The sequence below is a fragment of the Cygnus atratus genome, chromosome 11 (assembly GCF_013377495.2).
Source record: "Cygnus atratus isolate AKBS03 ecotype Queensland, Australia chromosome 11, CAtr_DNAZoo_HiC_assembly, whole genome shotgun sequence".
In the NCBI taxonomy this organism is placed as follows: Eukaryota; Metazoa; Chordata; class Aves; order Anseriformes; family Anatidae; genus Cygnus; species Cygnus atratus.
In genome coordinates this window covers 11,573,214-11,591,662 of record NC_066372.1, presented here as the reverse complement: position 1 = coordinate 11,591,662, position 18,449 = coordinate 11,573,214, and the positions used below count along the sequence as shown (strand labels likewise).

At 37.8% G+C, this 18,449-nt stretch overlaps 1 protein-coding gene across 6 annotated transcripts in view; it reads right to left on the bottom strand.

Annotated features, from left to right (window-relative positions):
* PDE8A (phosphodiesterase 8A) overlaps nucleotides 1–18,449 on the bottom strand; it is a 172,617-nt gene that overhangs the window by 18,322 nt on the left and 135,846 nt on the right. For all 6 annotated transcript variants that reach the window (XM_035554820.2, XM_050713071.1, XM_050713070.1 and 3 more), the window contains 12 exons: nucleotides 17,293–17,483; nucleotides 16,298–16,354; nucleotides 13,828–13,885; nucleotides 12,248–12,336; nucleotides 11,940–12,018; nucleotides 10,235–10,372; nucleotides 4,826–4,914; nucleotides 3,539–3,590; nucleotides 3,396–3,438; nucleotides 2,320–2,397; nucleotides 1,009–1,079; nucleotides 197–361 (listed from right to left, as the gene is read on the bottom strand). In XM_035554820.2, coding sequence (XP_035410713.1) covers nucleotides 197–361; nucleotides 1,009–1,079; nucleotides 2,320–2,397; nucleotides 3,396–3,438; nucleotides 3,539–3,590; nucleotides 4,826–4,914; nucleotides 10,235–10,372; nucleotides 11,940–12,018; nucleotides 12,248–12,336; nucleotides 13,828–13,885; nucleotides 16,298–16,354; nucleotides 17,293–17,483 — 1,110 coding nt within the window. The remainder of the gene's footprint in view (nucleotides 1–196; nucleotides 362–1,008; nucleotides 1,080–2,319; nucleotides 2,398–3,395; nucleotides 3,439–3,538; nucleotides 3,591–4,825; nucleotides 4,915–10,234; nucleotides 10,373–11,939; nucleotides 12,019–12,247; nucleotides 12,337–13,827; nucleotides 13,886–16,297; nucleotides 16,355–17,292; nucleotides 17,484–18,449) is intronic.

The window sequence follows — 18,449 nt, the reverse complement described above, 5'->3', positions numbered from 1 at the left end:
AAGGGACTGGTCAATTTCATTCTAGAGCTACATTAATAAAGGGGGTGGGGAGAAAACACAAAAAAGAAGTGAGCAGTTTTTCATGAAAATTTGGAGTTTTTAGGCAAAGCATCTGCCAGATAATAAAGATCAAGTAACCAGGAACATCAGGCAGCAGAACATTAATCAATAGCTGTTTGTAGCAGTATATACTTACTGTCATCAACCCTCCAACGAGGTCACTTGTATGTGGATCCTCATCTTTTGTTCCCAGTTGTGGAGAGTACAATTCAGTGGTTCTTAATATCTCCAAAACTCGGTCTAAAGCTTCTGCAACTGGCATTGGACTGCTTTCTTGTGCAGCATTGATGATGTTTATTACCTAGTTTAACATCAAACATGATTTGAATTTAAAAGTAATTTAAGAAAGAACAAACACTCTCATCAATTATTATGGAAAACTCATAGCAATTAAATCAGATCTAAAACTTTAATCCACATATGGGGAATCAAAGTGAAAGGGATGTTAATAAAACACTGATGTTTACGACTACCTTTAGGAACAAGATAACGGCCTTAAAGACAGCAGCCTTATTAATACTTTCCTGTTCAAGGCACAGCCCCAAAATGACTCTGAATGGATTCAGCGTAACCTTCTTCCATTTGCCTCTGCCACTTTATAGAAGAGCTGATTTTTGACAAATCCTTGAATGGTTTCAGAAGGCAGTTTATAATGCGTAAGTAAGAAGGAGGAACTCCAGTCTCCTCCTCCACACAGGCAAGAATCCTTCAAAAGGATCATGCTGTGGGCTGGCCACAGGGAGGGCACTCTGCTACACAGCCTTGGGAGAACTCAGTTCAAAGCATCTGTTTTTTGGAGCTCCATCAGTGGACTGGTAGAATGAGGGAAGAAGTTGCACTGGAGGCCAACACTGCCTTGCTCCTCAGTCTAGATGCTTTGTTGGAGCCTTGGGCCATGGTATTCCAGTACAGCACAACTGACAATAGCCAGCAACAGTTGCACATTACCTTGGTAATAGGTGCTTCAATAGTCATGGAATGTATCCTGGCCATAGAAGAGTGCCTCCTTTGTGAGCTGCCTGCATGGGAAACAAAGCAGAATTAGTATCCTGAATCCAGTGACGTGGCATGACTGGAGGTTTCAGCCAAGAAACCTAGATTCATTTTCTGAACTGCTTAACCTGCTGTGCCCTTCACAAGTATCTACTATAGAATGCATACACATGCTTGTTATGCTGGGGACACACAGGTGCAAAAAGATGCCTGCTGAACCATTGCTATCCAGATTAGAGATAAGTAGCTGGCAAAATTATGGCTTTGTTTTTGTATTTGAACTGATTAAAATATTTAAGGAAATACTGAGTTAAAAGACTATATAGATGTGTGTGTGCATAAACTGGCAGGCTCATGTAGGTAACAATTGCATTTAGGTTATTATAAGATACAAATACTTTTCCTGCCTGGTTCAACATGACAAGTCATAATGAGTCAGCTACCATGCTGAGGTAAATCAGTGAAGCTCTTATGAAGTGAAGAAATCTATGCCAAATTAAAATAGCAGAAGTTCTGACCCCTCATTCATTGAAAATTTAAAAAAAAAAAAAAAGTTTTATTTCAGTTAGCAATTCTGTCTTTGTAGAGGAAAGGCCCCAAAGGGATTTTTCTATATAATTATGTTGTGCACCTATAAAACACAGACAGATCTCTGCTACTTCGTACTGAACACCTCTTTAGAAAAACAATCAATGCTATTCTTCATACTGGGGCATGATTGTATTCTCACTGCCACAGACCTCCTTCCATGTTTCACTAGTGCATGCTCCCTACGCTGTAACGATCCATGCTTTAGCAGAACCATGCAAGTATCAGGAAAAGTTTTCAATATGTGACTCATCTATCAAGGTTGGGGTGCTATGATGAAATACAGTACAATACAGTGCCAAGAAAACAAAACATTTAAGAAAATTTACATCATATTTTTATCGAGAGAAGAGGTAAGAAATGCAGTAATTTGTTAGGTTTAGAGTCTGCCATTTGTACTTGGAAGTACTTCTATTGAATCTCCTGAGGTCTTCCATGCATGATGATAGATGATAGCCTTCCATTCTTCATTGCTTCAAAAAATGATTCAAAGAAGTTCAAAAGAAGAAAATGGGGCTGTTCCACAAATATAAAGTTGTTCTTAGACCAATGACTTGCTATTTTTTTAGTATATGTATATACACATATATACTTATCTGTATTTATATGTGTATGCGTGTGTGCATACAAAAAATTGAATATATGTTGAAATGAAAAAAATCTGCTTGTTTAACGTACCATCACTCCCTCGTGATGTTGTAGATCTGACATCTAGTGATCCTTTCCTCCTGTCTTTGTGTCTGGAAGTCTGAATATCTGTTGAGAAAATTATATTGTACAATGACATAAGCTCTGCCTAAGATGTATGTTAAAGGAACCGAAACTCAAGAGAAGGCCTCACAGCAGCTGAGTGACATTTAGCAGAATGCTCCAACAGATGAGGGACAATGAAAACTCATTTTTAAACTCTTGCCCAATTACACTGTCATTGTCCCAGCCATGCATTCTGACAAAACATGGCAAAGTGTTTTTGCAGAATGGATCTACCAGAGGGAAAAGTTCCGCTCTTGACACAATGTATGTGTACTTGTGAATACAACTTATGCAACACACCCAAGTTCACTCAAGTGACAACTGCCACAAAGAATTGTTGTCCCAAAGTACAATACACACTAATAAACTAGGCAATGCATTCCAGATCCCTGACAGACTCCAACAGATACAGATAAAACCCGTCCTACCAAGACTACACTTAAGAAGTACCTGTGGCATGGATGCCAAAGATATCTTAACAGCAGTGTTGATACGTGGGATGAGGATGAACAGTAGTGGTGGTGATACTCATTTCTTTCCCCATGGAAATACTCCACAGTACAGTTAAAAGCAATGCAAGCAGACATGCCGCAAGCTATAGATCAGCTGTAGCAACATGCTGACTAGACAGCATCCTCGGTGTCTTTAATTTTGCCACAGGGATCCACTACCTACAACTGAAACATGACACCAAATCCAGCGATACCACAACACCAACCTGGGGCCCTCTTACTGCATTTTTGAGGGTGGGTGGCTTTAAAGCATTTCTAAGACAAATGTGGCAGGTAGAGAGAGCTTGTATTTATTTTGCTGCCTTTTGAGATGGATTCCCAGTTTACTGCTAGCTAAATAGTACTGTTCAGACTGTCCTTAGCTAAATAGTACTGCTCAGACTCGGACTATCCTGTGCAGCTGTGGTTTTCAGTCACATTCTGGCAACTGGCTTCTTTCTTTCCCCAGGTACATTTTCCATTTATTATGACAGAAGAGATGTGTCATACCTGTCTGAGATTCAGCCTGAACACGTTCACATGTCTTCTCCGCCTACAAATCAGTATGAGAAATCCAGTTAGTCAGAACTTTTCCATTATTTTGTAGTATTTAGGGCTCAAACTAAAGCAAGCATATCACCATTTTCACTTACCTTATTGTTGTCATTGCACAGTCTACTAATTGACACATAGTGTCTAATCTTTCTGCAGGCAAAAAACAGCGTGTTAATTCCCATCCAAACGTCAACTCTAATTCAGTGCTGATACACAAAATGGGTAATAGCAACAAATTAATATAAGACAAATCCTGTTCTGGCAGGAAGGCTAGGTAGGGAATGGAAAAAAGAACAAAACCAAAACCAACCCACAGTTCTGCTGCAGGTGATAGGGAATACAAAATGGAAACATCCTTTGCAAAGACTGTTCCTTCCTCTTTCTCCCTGCCCCCCCAGCTTCTTTTGGGCAACTGTAGGATGCTTCAGGTATGATATAACTGAAAAAATATGCAACAGTGCAGTCCAACAACTGAAACCTTCTATAGGATTTAGGGACAGGTTAATCAATCTGAAAACTAAATCTTTGATTAGCAGGGAACTTTCTAAGCCAGTTTCAAATGAGCTTAGATTTCTCCTTGAGTAACAAGGTACACAGTATATATTAGTTTTACAAGTTTGGCATAATAAGCTGGAAATGTCCTCACTCTATTGATGGAGACTAGAGAACATGAATTACTTCCAAGGGATGAAATCAACCTAAAACACTTTTTTTTTTTTTTTAAAGGAAGTAACTGCATGAAGAAGCTGCATTTCGCCTCTCCTTCACATTGACACAACTTCCTAAGGAAGTGTCTCAGCCAAGTCTGGAGATAATGCACAGTGCTTTTAATTAATGTTTGTATTGCCTTAAAGGGATTTTTATACTGCTACTGTATGTGATTTGATCCACTTTCTTTCCCAATATCATAAAGATGTACTCATCACAAATGTACCAACAACTAACATATACCTGCATGCTCCAAAATGCTTTACCTGGGGACCAAGACATGCTTGAATTTGGACCAGGATCAAAGCACACAGTAACCTCATCACAGAAAGACACCTGACAACGGCCATGAGTACGTGAGGGACATGCTACAGGTGAACAGTAGAACAGGATGTAGGTTCTGGTGCTCCCCACACAACACACAGAAAGAGTCACAAGTGAGCACATCTGGATCTCTGGCTCCTTTCTAGGGAGAATTGGGAGAATTTCACATTTCTTGTACACAACATGTAAAGGTGATTTTAACCCAAGGAATTAAATACAGAGGTCTGACGCTCCCTTCTTTGCATAAGTTTCCTTTATATTGGGATAGATAATCCAATGCCTGCTGACAGTAACTGAACTCTGAACTGAACCTTGATTCACACCTAAATCATGGCTTTAGCATTCATACTTACCCTCCCTGTCCGACAACAGGTAATATCTTCACATTTTGCTGTATGCTATCTCCATTTTTCTTTTTCGCATAGTACATTCCTTGCCATTCCTGAAAAAGGAATTCAAGCAAAAGGAAGTTCAAGATGTAATAAGCAAACCAAATACGTTCTTCTACATATTCTCCTTCATTTGGCAACTTGGAGAAGTGAGATAAAACAGGAAGAGAAGCTATAGCTTCATACCTTTCTTCACTGAAAACTGTTGTAAAATACAAAACCTAAGGGTTCACCCGTAAAGGTCACAAAGGCAAAGAGTACATCAGAGGAACATGTGAAAATAAGAAGCAATTTGATGAAGATGATGTTGGTTCAGAGGTTATCTCATTCTGATCTGAAGTTACTACAGAATTCCTCAGAAATGTCTTCTTGATACCCTGGCATTTTATTTACAAAATCAAGCGATTTAAGTTCCAAACAATCCTTGTATACAGCATAATTTAACTTCTTTTTTTAAACAGTAGCAGAAAATCTGAGCATACTTTGTAACTCTTACCTACGGTGGTCATCCTTCCAAGTCTAACAAACATATGAACACATGGAAGGGCACTGGATTTTGATCTTTGGCATTGTAACAGGCGGCATTTTCTGAAATCCCAGAGCATGTTGGTGTCACCTTCACCAAGAAGACTGATGGTCTAGCAGAGAAGTCACATCACTCATTAACATGAGATATATCTGTAACTTAGAGTGCTTTGGTATCCTAATGCGTTTACTTTCCACACTGTCTGTTCAGTCTCAAACCACGTCAGAGATTTATCCTGTTTTTTTAAGCAAAAAAGAGCTTAGAATAGCTACTGGATTCTGCCTTCCATCTGCTGACCTCCCCTCTAAAAGCTCTTTGCTCTCAGGATAACATTGAAGTAGACAATTTTTGCAGTATCAGATTGTCACTGCCAGTATCTTTTTTTTTTTTGATAAAACTCAAATGGAAAAAGAAAAAAAAAAGTGGAAAGGAATTTCTCATTTTGTTGTAAGAAGTCGTTTTTTTCCTCTGGAAATGAGACATTTCTTTCTAGTGCAGAATGTAAATTTTACCAAATCCTCATCTTTTCTTTCAAATGAGGCTCAGAAAGTGACCCTTCTCCCTTGTTCAAGGCATGCTTTTAAGCGAAATATTGTTAAATCACTTTTGTTATTTAAAGATTATAAAGCCAGAAGGCACCATCACGGTCCATCACCCAGCCCCAAACGAGCCGCCTGCAGTGGAGCCCACACCGCGCTGTGAAGCAGCAGAGCTCCCATGCCCACACACAGGTGGAGCTAAAGGCAGCTCCAACAAACCCTTCTCCTCCTTACCCCTGTCTTTCCCTCCAAATGCCCTCAAGACATCACTGCTGCTTCTCAAACTGTGCTACAAATGCCACAGCAAAGATATGCAACCCAGCACTGACAGACATCCCCAGGTCTCCCCTCACATGTGGTGCCCAGGCAAGAATTGCCCCCTCACAGGGCTATTTAGGACATTTCAGGGAAAACAAGTTTGGAAAGCCCAGGTCTCCTCTGCTCATTTCTGGTAGCAACACAGCAACCCGAAACCTTCCAGCTGTGCCAGTCTCTTGTAACCTGGCCATTGACAAGGCTTACAGTCTTGCCTACGCATTTCCATCCCTTGAGTAGTTGTTGGTGTTGTGTTTTATTTAAAGCTGCAGATTTTGATCTGGGCATCTAATGATTAATAATTAATGAATCCCATATTGCATATTCACTTAATGCAAACTACCCATGCCAGTAGCTGTCCCTCAGTTGAGCTCAACAGGCTTTAGTTCAGATCTTACCAATGTATGTGAAAATACCTTCACGGGGCACCCGATACATAGTTATTTACACTGGACTGACAGATCTCACAGTCAAGCAGGCCAGAGCCCAGGTACAGAGAAAAGAGTTTTGCATCTATGCTAATTGAGCCAACAAATAAAGACTCCTGCCCACAGAGAGCTGCATGATGACAGGCTGTGCAGAAGAAAATATGAAAGGCTTTTCCAAGGAGCTGTCAGAGAAAAGCACTGTGAATAACAAATTAGGAAGCAGACATAATATCTTCTCCTGTGAGCTGCATGAAGAATACAAATGAAGATAAGGCAAACATCACAAAATTCCACACTCTCATAATTACAAGTATGCATATCAATAGCTTCTTGACAACCAGGATGAGGCAGAGATGAATGATCGATCTCTAACCCAGGTAATAAAGCCAGAATATGCACAAATGGGTGAAGTCATAAGGGACAGATTGGATAATTCTTGCACTGAAAGTGCATGCTTTTCAAAACAGGTTCGAGTTATTCACCAATGTGCTCTTCATAGTCAACAGATAGATTTTTCAACTTGTGAATGTCTAAAACCTGTGAAACTGTGGCAGGGAACGTGACAGGGAAAAGGTCAGCAGAATTCCAAAAAATAGGAGGCCCAAGCCAAGCTCCTGTTGGTATGTAAAGTTCTCACAGGGATGTTACTTAAACATATTTTAAGAACACCATATGCTCTCACAGAGCCTCTGTCAGCAATCCAACAGAGAGGAGCTGCTTCACAAGATGTGCTGTCAGTCAAGTCATTTTATGGTTACAGTACTGCCACACAAATAACAGTCATCAGTCATTTCTGCACAGCCTGTCAGGCTAGGCTCAAATGGAAAGTAAAAACCATACCCAGTAAGAAAACAACACTTTCACCCCTTATACAGTATTCTAAAAATCAATGCTGTGATTTAAGACTTCATTCAGAAGGCCCTGGTTCTATCCACCAAAATAATTCATTCATGCATGACAAGTAATTCCCTAATTCAGCTTTCCCTTTCAGTTTGGGGTTTCTCGCACTAGACAGCAACGTTCAGCAAGCTCCTTGTCGAAAACAGAACAAACTAAATTAAACAGAAGGTGTCATAAAAACAATTGCACAGAACGTAACTCTGAGTTAGGAAGGAATTGCCACAGACCTTTTTCACAGAGCTTGATGACTCCCCCACTCCCCCTGTAAAGACAGCTATCTTGCACATCATTCCCAAGGAGTGAGAGGAATTGCATGCCTTGTCTGATTTATCGATAGCTATCTACCTCACTTTAGAAAAAATGAAACTGAGTTAAAGATCTTTGTGTCAAACTGCAGAGATCAGAGGAAGCGAGAACTCTAGTCAGAAACAGTCCTGCACATTTCATCTTAATGGATGTCACTTGAATCATAAAAGGATGAAAAAGCACAACTTATTTTTTAACTCAAGTATGGATACGTGAAAATGCCTTTCAATAACGTTGGCTTCTTGCAAATTATAGCCAGTTATAGTAACAAAAAATGAACTTCCACTTTTTTTTTTTTGCTAAGGGAAACAACATCCTGACCCACAAATCCCTATGCATTGTGCAATTAGCAATTTTTGTGTATAACGTCTCTCAGTTCTTCTTTGGATACACTGAACTTGCTCACAGCATGATGTTTGTCAGCACATGAAGGGAAATGCTGCAAGAGTTCATCTTCCCAAATTCCATGTAAAGACTAGATGTAGATTTTCTACAGCTTAGTTTTTCTAAAGATCAGCACATCTTACTTTCTATTATTTTTGTTACAGTACCATGTTTATTCAAAAACAAACAAAAAAAACGTTGAGAGGAGAATATCACAGAACACAGCTGGCTTTTTTAGTATGCTGTAACCTATGGTAACCAATATATAGTTGATTGTAATCAGAAGCAGACTTAAATTTAGGATATAAAGTAATCACAAGCCTGAAAACAACGAACAGACCAAATCAGAATGATCCAGACAAAAGTTAGGCATTGCTGAAAATGCTGTAACACCTTGTCACAAATCATTTCAAACTAAAGCACCTTCAAAGGACTGCAGTATTTCAAAAGTTGTTCCGCCCAGTCAAGCTCTACTTGCAAGTACTTCCTGTAATAATTTCATTTGTAATACATTTTTCTATTAATATGTAGATGTGAGGCTACATAAATTGCATACTACAAAACATTCCAAAGGGAAATACAAAAACGTGCAAACAGAACATATCCACTTAAAACAGTTTAAGCTGTTCCAGACAGACAGGTTTTAAGAAGTAGTATTTCATTAGCCATCACAGTTGGAAGTCCTAGAGCCAAGAGTGAAATATGTTGCAAGGAAAGAGATAGATCAGGGTTAGATTTCTATCATTCATAGAATGAAATATGTTTCTATTATTAAAGACATTTTTATCAGCACACTAAAATATTAAGAATTTGATCACTTCATATCTTGAGAATTGATGTTGTGGTTTTAAAGCCTGACATATCTAATGTGTTTGAATTATAACTTAATAATATATACTCCCTCATAACATCAGTTTTGTATTACAATCATTTACTGAAATAATTTTGGTCAGGCAACAAAGGTACAAAGCACCGAAATCCAAGCTACTGTCTATTGCTTGGATCTCTTCCAAAAGACCAATACACACAGAAATGAGTTACACATTCTTGTTGAAATGCACATACAATCTGCATCCAGAGCGCAGGTTTTGATAATGAATGCTTGCGTTAAGTACACAGTATGACTCATCACAACTTTGCATTGGTGCTTTTGCATCACTGCCTGGATACACGAGTGCCATGACCTGACTCAGGTCTGAGCGTGGACCATGATGCATCTACGAACACACCAATTCCCCAATCTTTCTGTTACCTCCATGGTCTCTATACAAGGCGACATGTTCAATGACACCAGAAGCACTTAGAGCTCATTGTCAAAACAAGTGAAAGCTCCTAGGTGGTCCTCACACTGCAGCCACAACAGTCCCAAGGGAACATTGTGGAGCTAGCAGGCAAACAGCGATGCCTCTCTCTAGTGACCTCCCTTGAAGCCAGCTGCACTTTCTCGTGTACTTTCTTGGTGCAACAAACATTTCTAATGGAAATCCATTAGAAATCCATTAGACAGCTCCCATGTCATAAGAGGATAAAAAGTATTGGCAGCTGACACCACCTATCATTATCAAGTGATATTGAAAATGTCTTTTCTGATATTTTCACATTCTGAAGTTGCAGATCAGCTTCCACATTTCATGTTAAAATACTTCCATGTGGTTCTTTTCTCATTTGCATCTTTCTGGGTAACATGTGCTTTTAGACCAATTTTCTTTGGTATGCCTACACCTTTTGCTATATACAGCATATATTATAAACAAACACAGCAAGCCAATAATTTTCATAAAGCATGTAGCTCGTCCAAACAACTAAAGAAGAAGCCCTTAAAAATGAGCATTTTTCACTTCCTTATCTTGCTTGAGTAATCAAGCTGCAAATGCTATATTGGGCTATGAAGATGCAGGTTATGTCATGTGTCATCCCTGGACAACAGTAACTTTTACAAATAGCAAGTGAGAAGCAACACAATGTCATTACTCACCTTTCCTATCTTTATGCAGGAATTAATAGTATCTAGGAAATCAGCTTTTTTTTCATTTATAGGCACTTCTGTTAATTCCTTTCCTATTAATTCACCTATTTGATAGCCCATCACTGTTTCAAATGCAGGATTGACGTACTGTGAAATAAAAACAAACCAATATTCAACAGTATACTTAAAACACAATAGAATCCCTTTTTGTCTATTTGCTAAACTTAGGTGTCTCTTTCCTAACCTGAAATAAATCTCTGTATGCATTGTTCCTGAAAGAGATATCTAAATGTTTTTTCTTTGTGGAGAAAAACATGAATGTCCATGCTAGAACAGTCATGCAGAGTATGTGCATGTGAGCAAAGAGAGGGAAAATATGGAACCAGCTGAGCATTATACACCCATCGTTTTGACAGACAACATAAAACCCTGAAAAATTAGCTTTTTCAGTTCTCAAACCTAAAAAACTCAAACCTACCTCAGCATTCCTAAAATTCACAAATTAGATGGTGGGATACCATAGAAACATTAAACTTATCCATTGACGAATTCTTTGCCTTCTTGTGTGCAAGAGCCAACCACCATCACTCCCCTGTCCAGGCAAAGCTCAGCCAAACTGACTGGAAGAAGTGCAGTCTGAGAAAGCAACTTTCTCTCTCAGCTGAATGCTGCATTTCACTGTAGTTCTCTGGCCCTTGCTCAATGAAACTAAAAACTGGTATCTATATAGCCCACACCTTCATGACTCTCACTAGCTGAGTCGTAGACACAGGACCCGTAATAACGGGATCTGAACACCTCACAACGTTGAATGTTTTGATGTAACAGATATGGAAAGGGTGCCACTGGATGCTCTCCGCTCCTAGCATTTCTCCTCTAGCCTATTATGGAAGAAAGGCCTGTCTGCTGGAGCTCCAGGACTCTTGCACATGTCAGTTCTTTTATATTCTCTCTGCAGAGTGGCAAAATTTGGTCTGAAAAAGTGTATTTCCAAACAACTTAAGGATATGTTCTGTTCTTTTTGTAAAAGGGATGTAGAAAACACATCCTTCAGTGAAATTGCCATTGTCAAGATTTGGGTCAAGAGGGTACAATTTATATGCACACTGTAACTCCCAGAGGCTTGGACTCAAGCTCTTTACTACTAATAAAACCACTCCTCATGGCCTTCATAGTGGAACTAACCCCCTTATAAAGATGATGTTTCTCAGGACTGCTGACCTAAGCACAAACTCTTTTCCATTTTTAATCAACAATTACATTCAAAAACAGTTGGCCCAAAAATCCTGATTCAACGAACAGCATCAGATTTATGAAAATAAATAAATAAATCTTCTTTTCTACCTTTACTTAAATAGTTAAACGATTTGGTCTGCTTTTCAAAAGCATCAGATTAACATACAATATTTTTGGGGAAAGAATGTATGCAAGTTAGCAGCTGCATTCATTCATGATATAAAAAAAAAATAAAAAAAAAACATAAATTCTTATTTTTTCAGAAACAACTGTCCCTTAAAATTTACTTGATTTATACAAGATATTTTAAATGGAGAAAATTCTACTCTACAGCTAAATTCACTCCAACCTGATGAGAACCATTAAGTTAGGTTGGATTCTTGCACCATAAAAAAGAGGAAATATAAACGTGAATGAAATAAAATACCATCAGCCCGCAGAGCAATTTTCTGTACTTATAAAAATAACTGGAACAAACCTGTATTACATGGTCTTCACTTGTGATCTCAATGGCTTCTTGACTTTTCTCTAATGCTGTGAATAATGAATTACAAGCCCTAGAGACAAAAAAATGACATCTGATTAGCTTTAATCCTCATAATTCTTACTGCATATGCTAATAAACTATTATAATTCCATACTAAACAAAGTTGTACTTTAAGGATTAACACATTTTCTTTAGCTAACTGACATTCTATAATTATCTACAGTTCAGTAAAATGAATGCTCTTGTAAGGATATGGCTGAACTGGAAATTTTTGTTGATGATGTTTTTGGTAAAATTACCTTAGTTTGAATTGTGCCCGCACCTCTCCAAATTCCAGCTGAATTAACTCATTGTAACAGGCCATTATATTGGAATTTTCTACATATCTCTGCAAATAAAATGTTAGAAATATTTCATTAGTCACATTTCTGTACTCAAGGGTATGAGGCTCTGTTTTCTTTTGCTTGATAGAAGATTAAAAAGGTGTAGAGATATGCCAAAAAATGAACATGTTGTAATGTAAGCAACTTGGTAAGATTATTTTCCGGAACTAGTAAAATTTTTCAGGTTACTGCATTTTGAAAAGGTGACAGAACCTCACAGCAACGAGGTTCAGCCAAGCTGTTTATTCTGTGTAATTGTCAGCAGGATCAAAATATAAGATAATCTACTTTTAATGAATTTATAAACTTTCATGTTATTTATTTAAAATAACAATCAAAAATAACATTGTGTCTCTGGTCAACAAAATTTAAGATTATTATGAGCTTCAAATTACTAATATTCCAATATACTATATACATATAGGAAAGCAAAACTTCCCCAAAAATGTACCTGCTACTGGATACAATTATTCATTTGGGGCCCCATACAGCAATGACCCAAGTATCTTTTCTCTGATGCTTTTTTGAAACTTCTTGTTTTTACCACGTAGAAGCCTGAGTGTTAAATCTTTGCTCATGATAAACTGACATAGACATTGATTTGGGGAACAGGAGGGTGGAGATTATCAAAGATAAGCCACCACATCAATGCTGCTAAACAAAACTTTGTGCTTTTCCATTAGACCAATGTCCAAGGCTCTGATCTATAAATAATTCAGAACCTGTGTTGGATTACTTCTGTGCCCACTGGAATGATTTTGTGCATAGAAGTACAGTTGTTTTCAGGCTTTAACACTTCCTGTATTAGGAAGTTTTTACTACAAATAAGTAAATGGGTCCAGATGGACTGCGATGGGACAGGAAAAGATCCAACGAGCATGCAACCAAAACACTCTGAATTACAATGGCAAATCATGCATATTTTTGTTCCATTGTCAGCTTAATGCAATAAGGAATCCACTTAACTGACACACTAATAAGCACCTTTCCTGCTTAATTGGAATAGTTGCCAAGGAACAGATTCAATGTAATACTTTTCAGGTGCCTCCAAACAATAGATATTAGCACTTGACAGTGTCTGAAGCCTGTTTACAGATGTGAATTGGCATTTGATAGAAGAGATTTCCCACAGCACATTCTGTTGTTCACTGCAAGCTGCTCTTTGGTCCTGCTAGAGTAATAAGTCAATTTTGTCAATGTCATACATTAAAGCAGAGCATTGTATACTTATTTTGAAATAAGTGTATACTGAAGAAATGTCTTGGTGACACTTCTGGTATCCCTAAGAATGTCCACCTACCTTGTCAGCATTATTCTATCTCTACCAATGTACAGTAGTTCAGAATTGGAAAATATGTAAGAATGAGAAGCATGAACAAGATCTACAGGTTGGATTACTGACACAAACTGTCATTGACAGCCACACTTCAGTATAGTTTCTTCCATGACAGTTCTGGAATGTCAGAGCTATCTAGCGGATTATAAAACACACATACCCTTGTGAAGCCAGCAGAGATCAGGGGCAATATTGACGACTCTTCACGATCAGCATGCCTTTTAAAGAAGGATGATAAAGTCAGAGATCATTTTTGTAATCAATTGAAACCCCAATTTGCCAAGGCATTGACATACCTGTACACCAAATGTCATATTAAAGGCTAGTACAGCTAGATCCTTACAGGTCATTACAAACATTTTTTTTGTTTATTACAAACTTACATCTTTGGCACAGATAAGCCAACATGTTATTTTCCTATTTTTTCCTATTTGTAAGTAACGAGCTTCTTGCATCACAAAAAGTAATTTGCAAGACTGTTGGATTGTTCCTTCTTTTTTGTATTGGCTTCTTTGTTGTTTATGCTGTCCCTAGTGAAAGATACACCTGAATGTTTACATGGCCAAAGTTTTAAGAAATCACTTGTTACTTGTATATACCAAATATTAGGTAGACAACTCAAGATGCCTAAATGAGGATGGATTTTCTACTGTTGATTACCCAGCACCTGCTAGTAGGTTACTTCATGATGACATATTCCTAAAATGAGATACCTGAATCATTCTGGAAAACTTGGCTATACTAACTGTTAAAAGATGCTCAAACATATGTGAATGTATGAATGGAATCTGGAGGGAAGGTCATTATGCTAGATTTCTGTAAATGAGTAGATGGAAGCTGGTCAAGTTTAGCAGATGGCACAATAGCTTTTATTTATGTTTAAAATTTTGGATCTTATGGCACCTCGTTTTCGTTTTCCATGCACTTGTTTCCTGTGCACAAAGTGAATGATGCCTAGTAAAGTACAAGGTTTGCCCAAGATTAAGGAGAGAGACAAAGACAGGTATCAGAAAAATTATCCCCATTCCTCATGCCAGCTATCTGATAAAGCTGCCTCCCAAAAGTACAGAGAAAGAGAGCAGGCATATTGCAAGGAGAAAAAAAAAAAAGACACAACACCAACAAGTGAACTGCAGGAAACCGAAGAAAGATAATCCTCAGAGAGAAGCCCTTCCATATGCTATTGGCTAAATGTCAGCCTTTTTCACAAATATGCTTCTTGCAGAATGGAAGAAAACATGTGAAAGTTCTCACTCTGTGAAATCCTAAATGGCAACTACAGAAGGCATGTGTTTAGCACACAGGAACTTGAAACAATCAACTTGGTCCCAGTGAAAGGCAAACTTACTTCTGAAGTTTCCACTAGACAGGGATACCAGACACATCTGAAAAGTTTGAGAACTGAAGCTTATGAGAACTTGTCACTGCAGGGATCTATTTATCTTGTCCCAACACACAATATGAAAATTTTCAAAAGACAAAATGAATTGCAGAGAAAAAAACCTTTTGAGCAACTCCCTAATTGTGAGTGAGCAAGCCCACCTTCCAATCTCCTAGCTTTTTGAAAGGATTTGCTGGCCCACAGAACCACAGGTGTCTTTCTCTCTGATGTACATGAAGAAGCTCTTGAGTTCGTTTGCTATTTCTCTCCTGCTCCTTTTCTTCTCTTTTCTTTTGTATTACTTTGATGACAGACAATTCTGAATGCAGAAGCAACAGTTTTCATAGTCATAAGACTTTCTCACATAAAAACAATGACGATTATATTCACAACTGAGTCCCTTGAAATGTTTAACTAGGGTCTTTTGCTCCCTAGAAATGGTGGTGGAAAACAGCATTGTTAACAGGAAATTTCAACACCTCAGAATTGGATTTTGGAATATAAGTTTTCTGAGAAATGGACAGTCTCAAAATTGTATTTGGAGGAAATTATCTAAAATTCGTCTCAAGTTAAATATATTGCATTTCTGCTACTTCTACATCTGTACAGTCTAAATAAACTCCACACTTATTTAATGATATATAAGCAGTGTGTTCAAGAGGGAGGAGGAGGAAAAAAGCATATGCACTCCTTTATTGCAATGTCTTAGCAGCCTATTTTATTTGCAGGATTTCCATGGTCAGATGCTACTTGTCACTGCTCAAATTGTTCTGTACAATTTTTTTTGGTAACTCAACAGATCTCCTGTTTGTGCTGTGATTAATCAGATTGAAGGACAGATCAAGAGAGGTTCAAAGTGTTATTCTTACTAATATCTAAATACAGATCTATGAGACAGTTCCAGAGTTCTGCAAATGGTGTTGCAAAGGTTGTTTGAATCATGCTCCTAAAACCTCCAGTTATAAGGAGAGGGGAAAAAACAAACACCAAAACCAAGTGACACCTCTCTAGTAAAAACTAGAAATCAAAAATCCTGTCCCAATCCTGTGGCCAACAATGGTGAAAACTCTATATGATATAATTACATTATCATTAGCAAAGTAAGAGGTTCTAATTCAGTTTTCAGTTTTAATTCTAAGTTTAATTCTATTTCAGTTTTAATTCTATTTTTTTTACTGTAGCATTTACATTTACAATGATAAGATTCACATTTTGTTGATGAGATTTATAAGTAAAGATGAGCATTTACCTTCGTACTACACCAATAATGACTGTATTTTCTGAGGGTTTAGTTGTTCTGATAGACCTTTAAATAAAAAGCAAGATCATTTAACATTTTTTAAAGTTCACATTTCAGAAACCATGACTGTACAGAACCTTCCTACAGTACTTAAAATATCTCACTAATTTAAGGATTATTTCACTTTACTCTGGGACAGAATGGTAAAAATGTAACAAGGCAAACAGTGCTGCTATATAGTCCATGACTGACAAAGATCTTACCTAATTACTTTATTTCAGCAAGGACAAAAGCCTTTGTCCCAGTGCCCTGAACCTACCACACTCACCCACGGTACATAATCTGACCCCATCACCCACACTCCACAGACTGTTATTTAGTCTAGACACATTCCCAAGGGGTATTTCACTGGAAAGTCATTGAAACAAGGCACCATTGCCTGTCAAACCTCTGTGAAGACACACAGAGAAGCAAATCCTTTTCCTCTTTTTTCATACTTTACAGCAGTTTGTGAAAGTATTTTTGGAGTCAGTGTGCAACTTTCCTCCTCATAACAGATTTTCAGATGCTGTAGGTATGGAAACATGCACACAAAACATTGCCTACTTGCATCTGGAGTTACTCAACAGAAAGTGACATTTCAAAAAAATTCAGAATGCTAATGAAGTGAATGTATTCATTAAATTGCCTGTGGTGGCACATGACCTTTGCAGTTAATTTGACGTGTGAACATGGAACCAGGTATTGGAAAAAAACACTTCATTATGGCAACAAATTCACATGCTGTGGCTCCATGCCAGATCAAGCTTCAAATGTCCTACCAAACAACTAAAAATGCTGCAGCCATCATAATTACAGCATTGAGATAACATTAATTGATGCTGCACAAGAACATTTGTCCAAAAACCAGCAACGTTTCACAGGTTTTATAAAAGCAAAAAAAACCACTTTAATGATTTGTTCACTATATAGCTATGCATTAATTAGACTGAAGTGGTGCTTACCTGCATAATGCTTCTGCATCGAAGTATCTGGAATGTCTATGGTCAATAATGATAATTTCATGGTGTTTATCAAGAAAACATTCTAGCGCAGATTCAGGTGTCCTGGCAATATTACATCGAAATCCAGCTTTCTCACAAGCCCAACAGAACCCGTTACTCTGGTTATCTTCTTTGGCAAACACTAAAAGTACCTGGTTCAAAGACAGATAGTGAATCACTACAAACAATTCTTACATATTCTGTGACTTACGTCTGTTCTTAACAAGTTTTTTAAAGCTACTTCCAAGGCTTAATTCATTGTTTTTAACATAATTGCTTCCTACAGACTATTGTTTTTTATAATTGTCTGTATACAGAGTTTTTTCAAGTGGATAAAATATTCTGCCAAGCCATCTGTGTCCACATGGGATGAAGTGGCACTCTCTTCATTAGCTACAGACAGAGCTTAGGCAATTAGCTGAGACAAGATGTCTGTTTTTCAGACAACGTACACAAAATAACAGTGAGTCTATGTTTCTTCTGTGAAATTTCTACCACACATCCCTTTTCTTGTTGTTTTTTTTTGTTTTTTTTTTTCCTTCTTGCCAGAATCATACTCCAGCAAAACACTTGTATTACTCACCAGAGCATGCTTCACCTCATGTGAATTAATATTTAATAGTGCTTCAGTGGCATGATGAAAATTGTGCTTTCCTTTTCATCTCAATCTAGTTTCCCAAAATATTGGAAGCAGCCCACTCTGTGGGGCTTCTGGGAACTACAGACAGGCTGGTCAAGATGAACTCACGCTGGATGGAAATACCTCTGAACATGGAGTACAACCCCGCGCAACTCCTATACAAAGCTTGCCATGGGATATATATCACCCAAGGAGATTACCATGGCTGAAATCCAGAAATGGAAGACGAGATCTATGATCTGCTGTATCATAACCTATTGTGTAATTGCCAGTAACATTACTCTCTCTGAGTCTCTTTAAAATCAACACAATGCCCACATAATTCAAAGTATGAGAAGACCCAATTCCTTCTGAAATGTGTTTCAAATTCTAGGATGGAATACACTACAAAAGATAAACATGAAGTCTACTAATTAAGACTCCCACTGATGTGATTGTGCTTTGCATCATGGTAATATTTTACAGAGGAAAATTTATT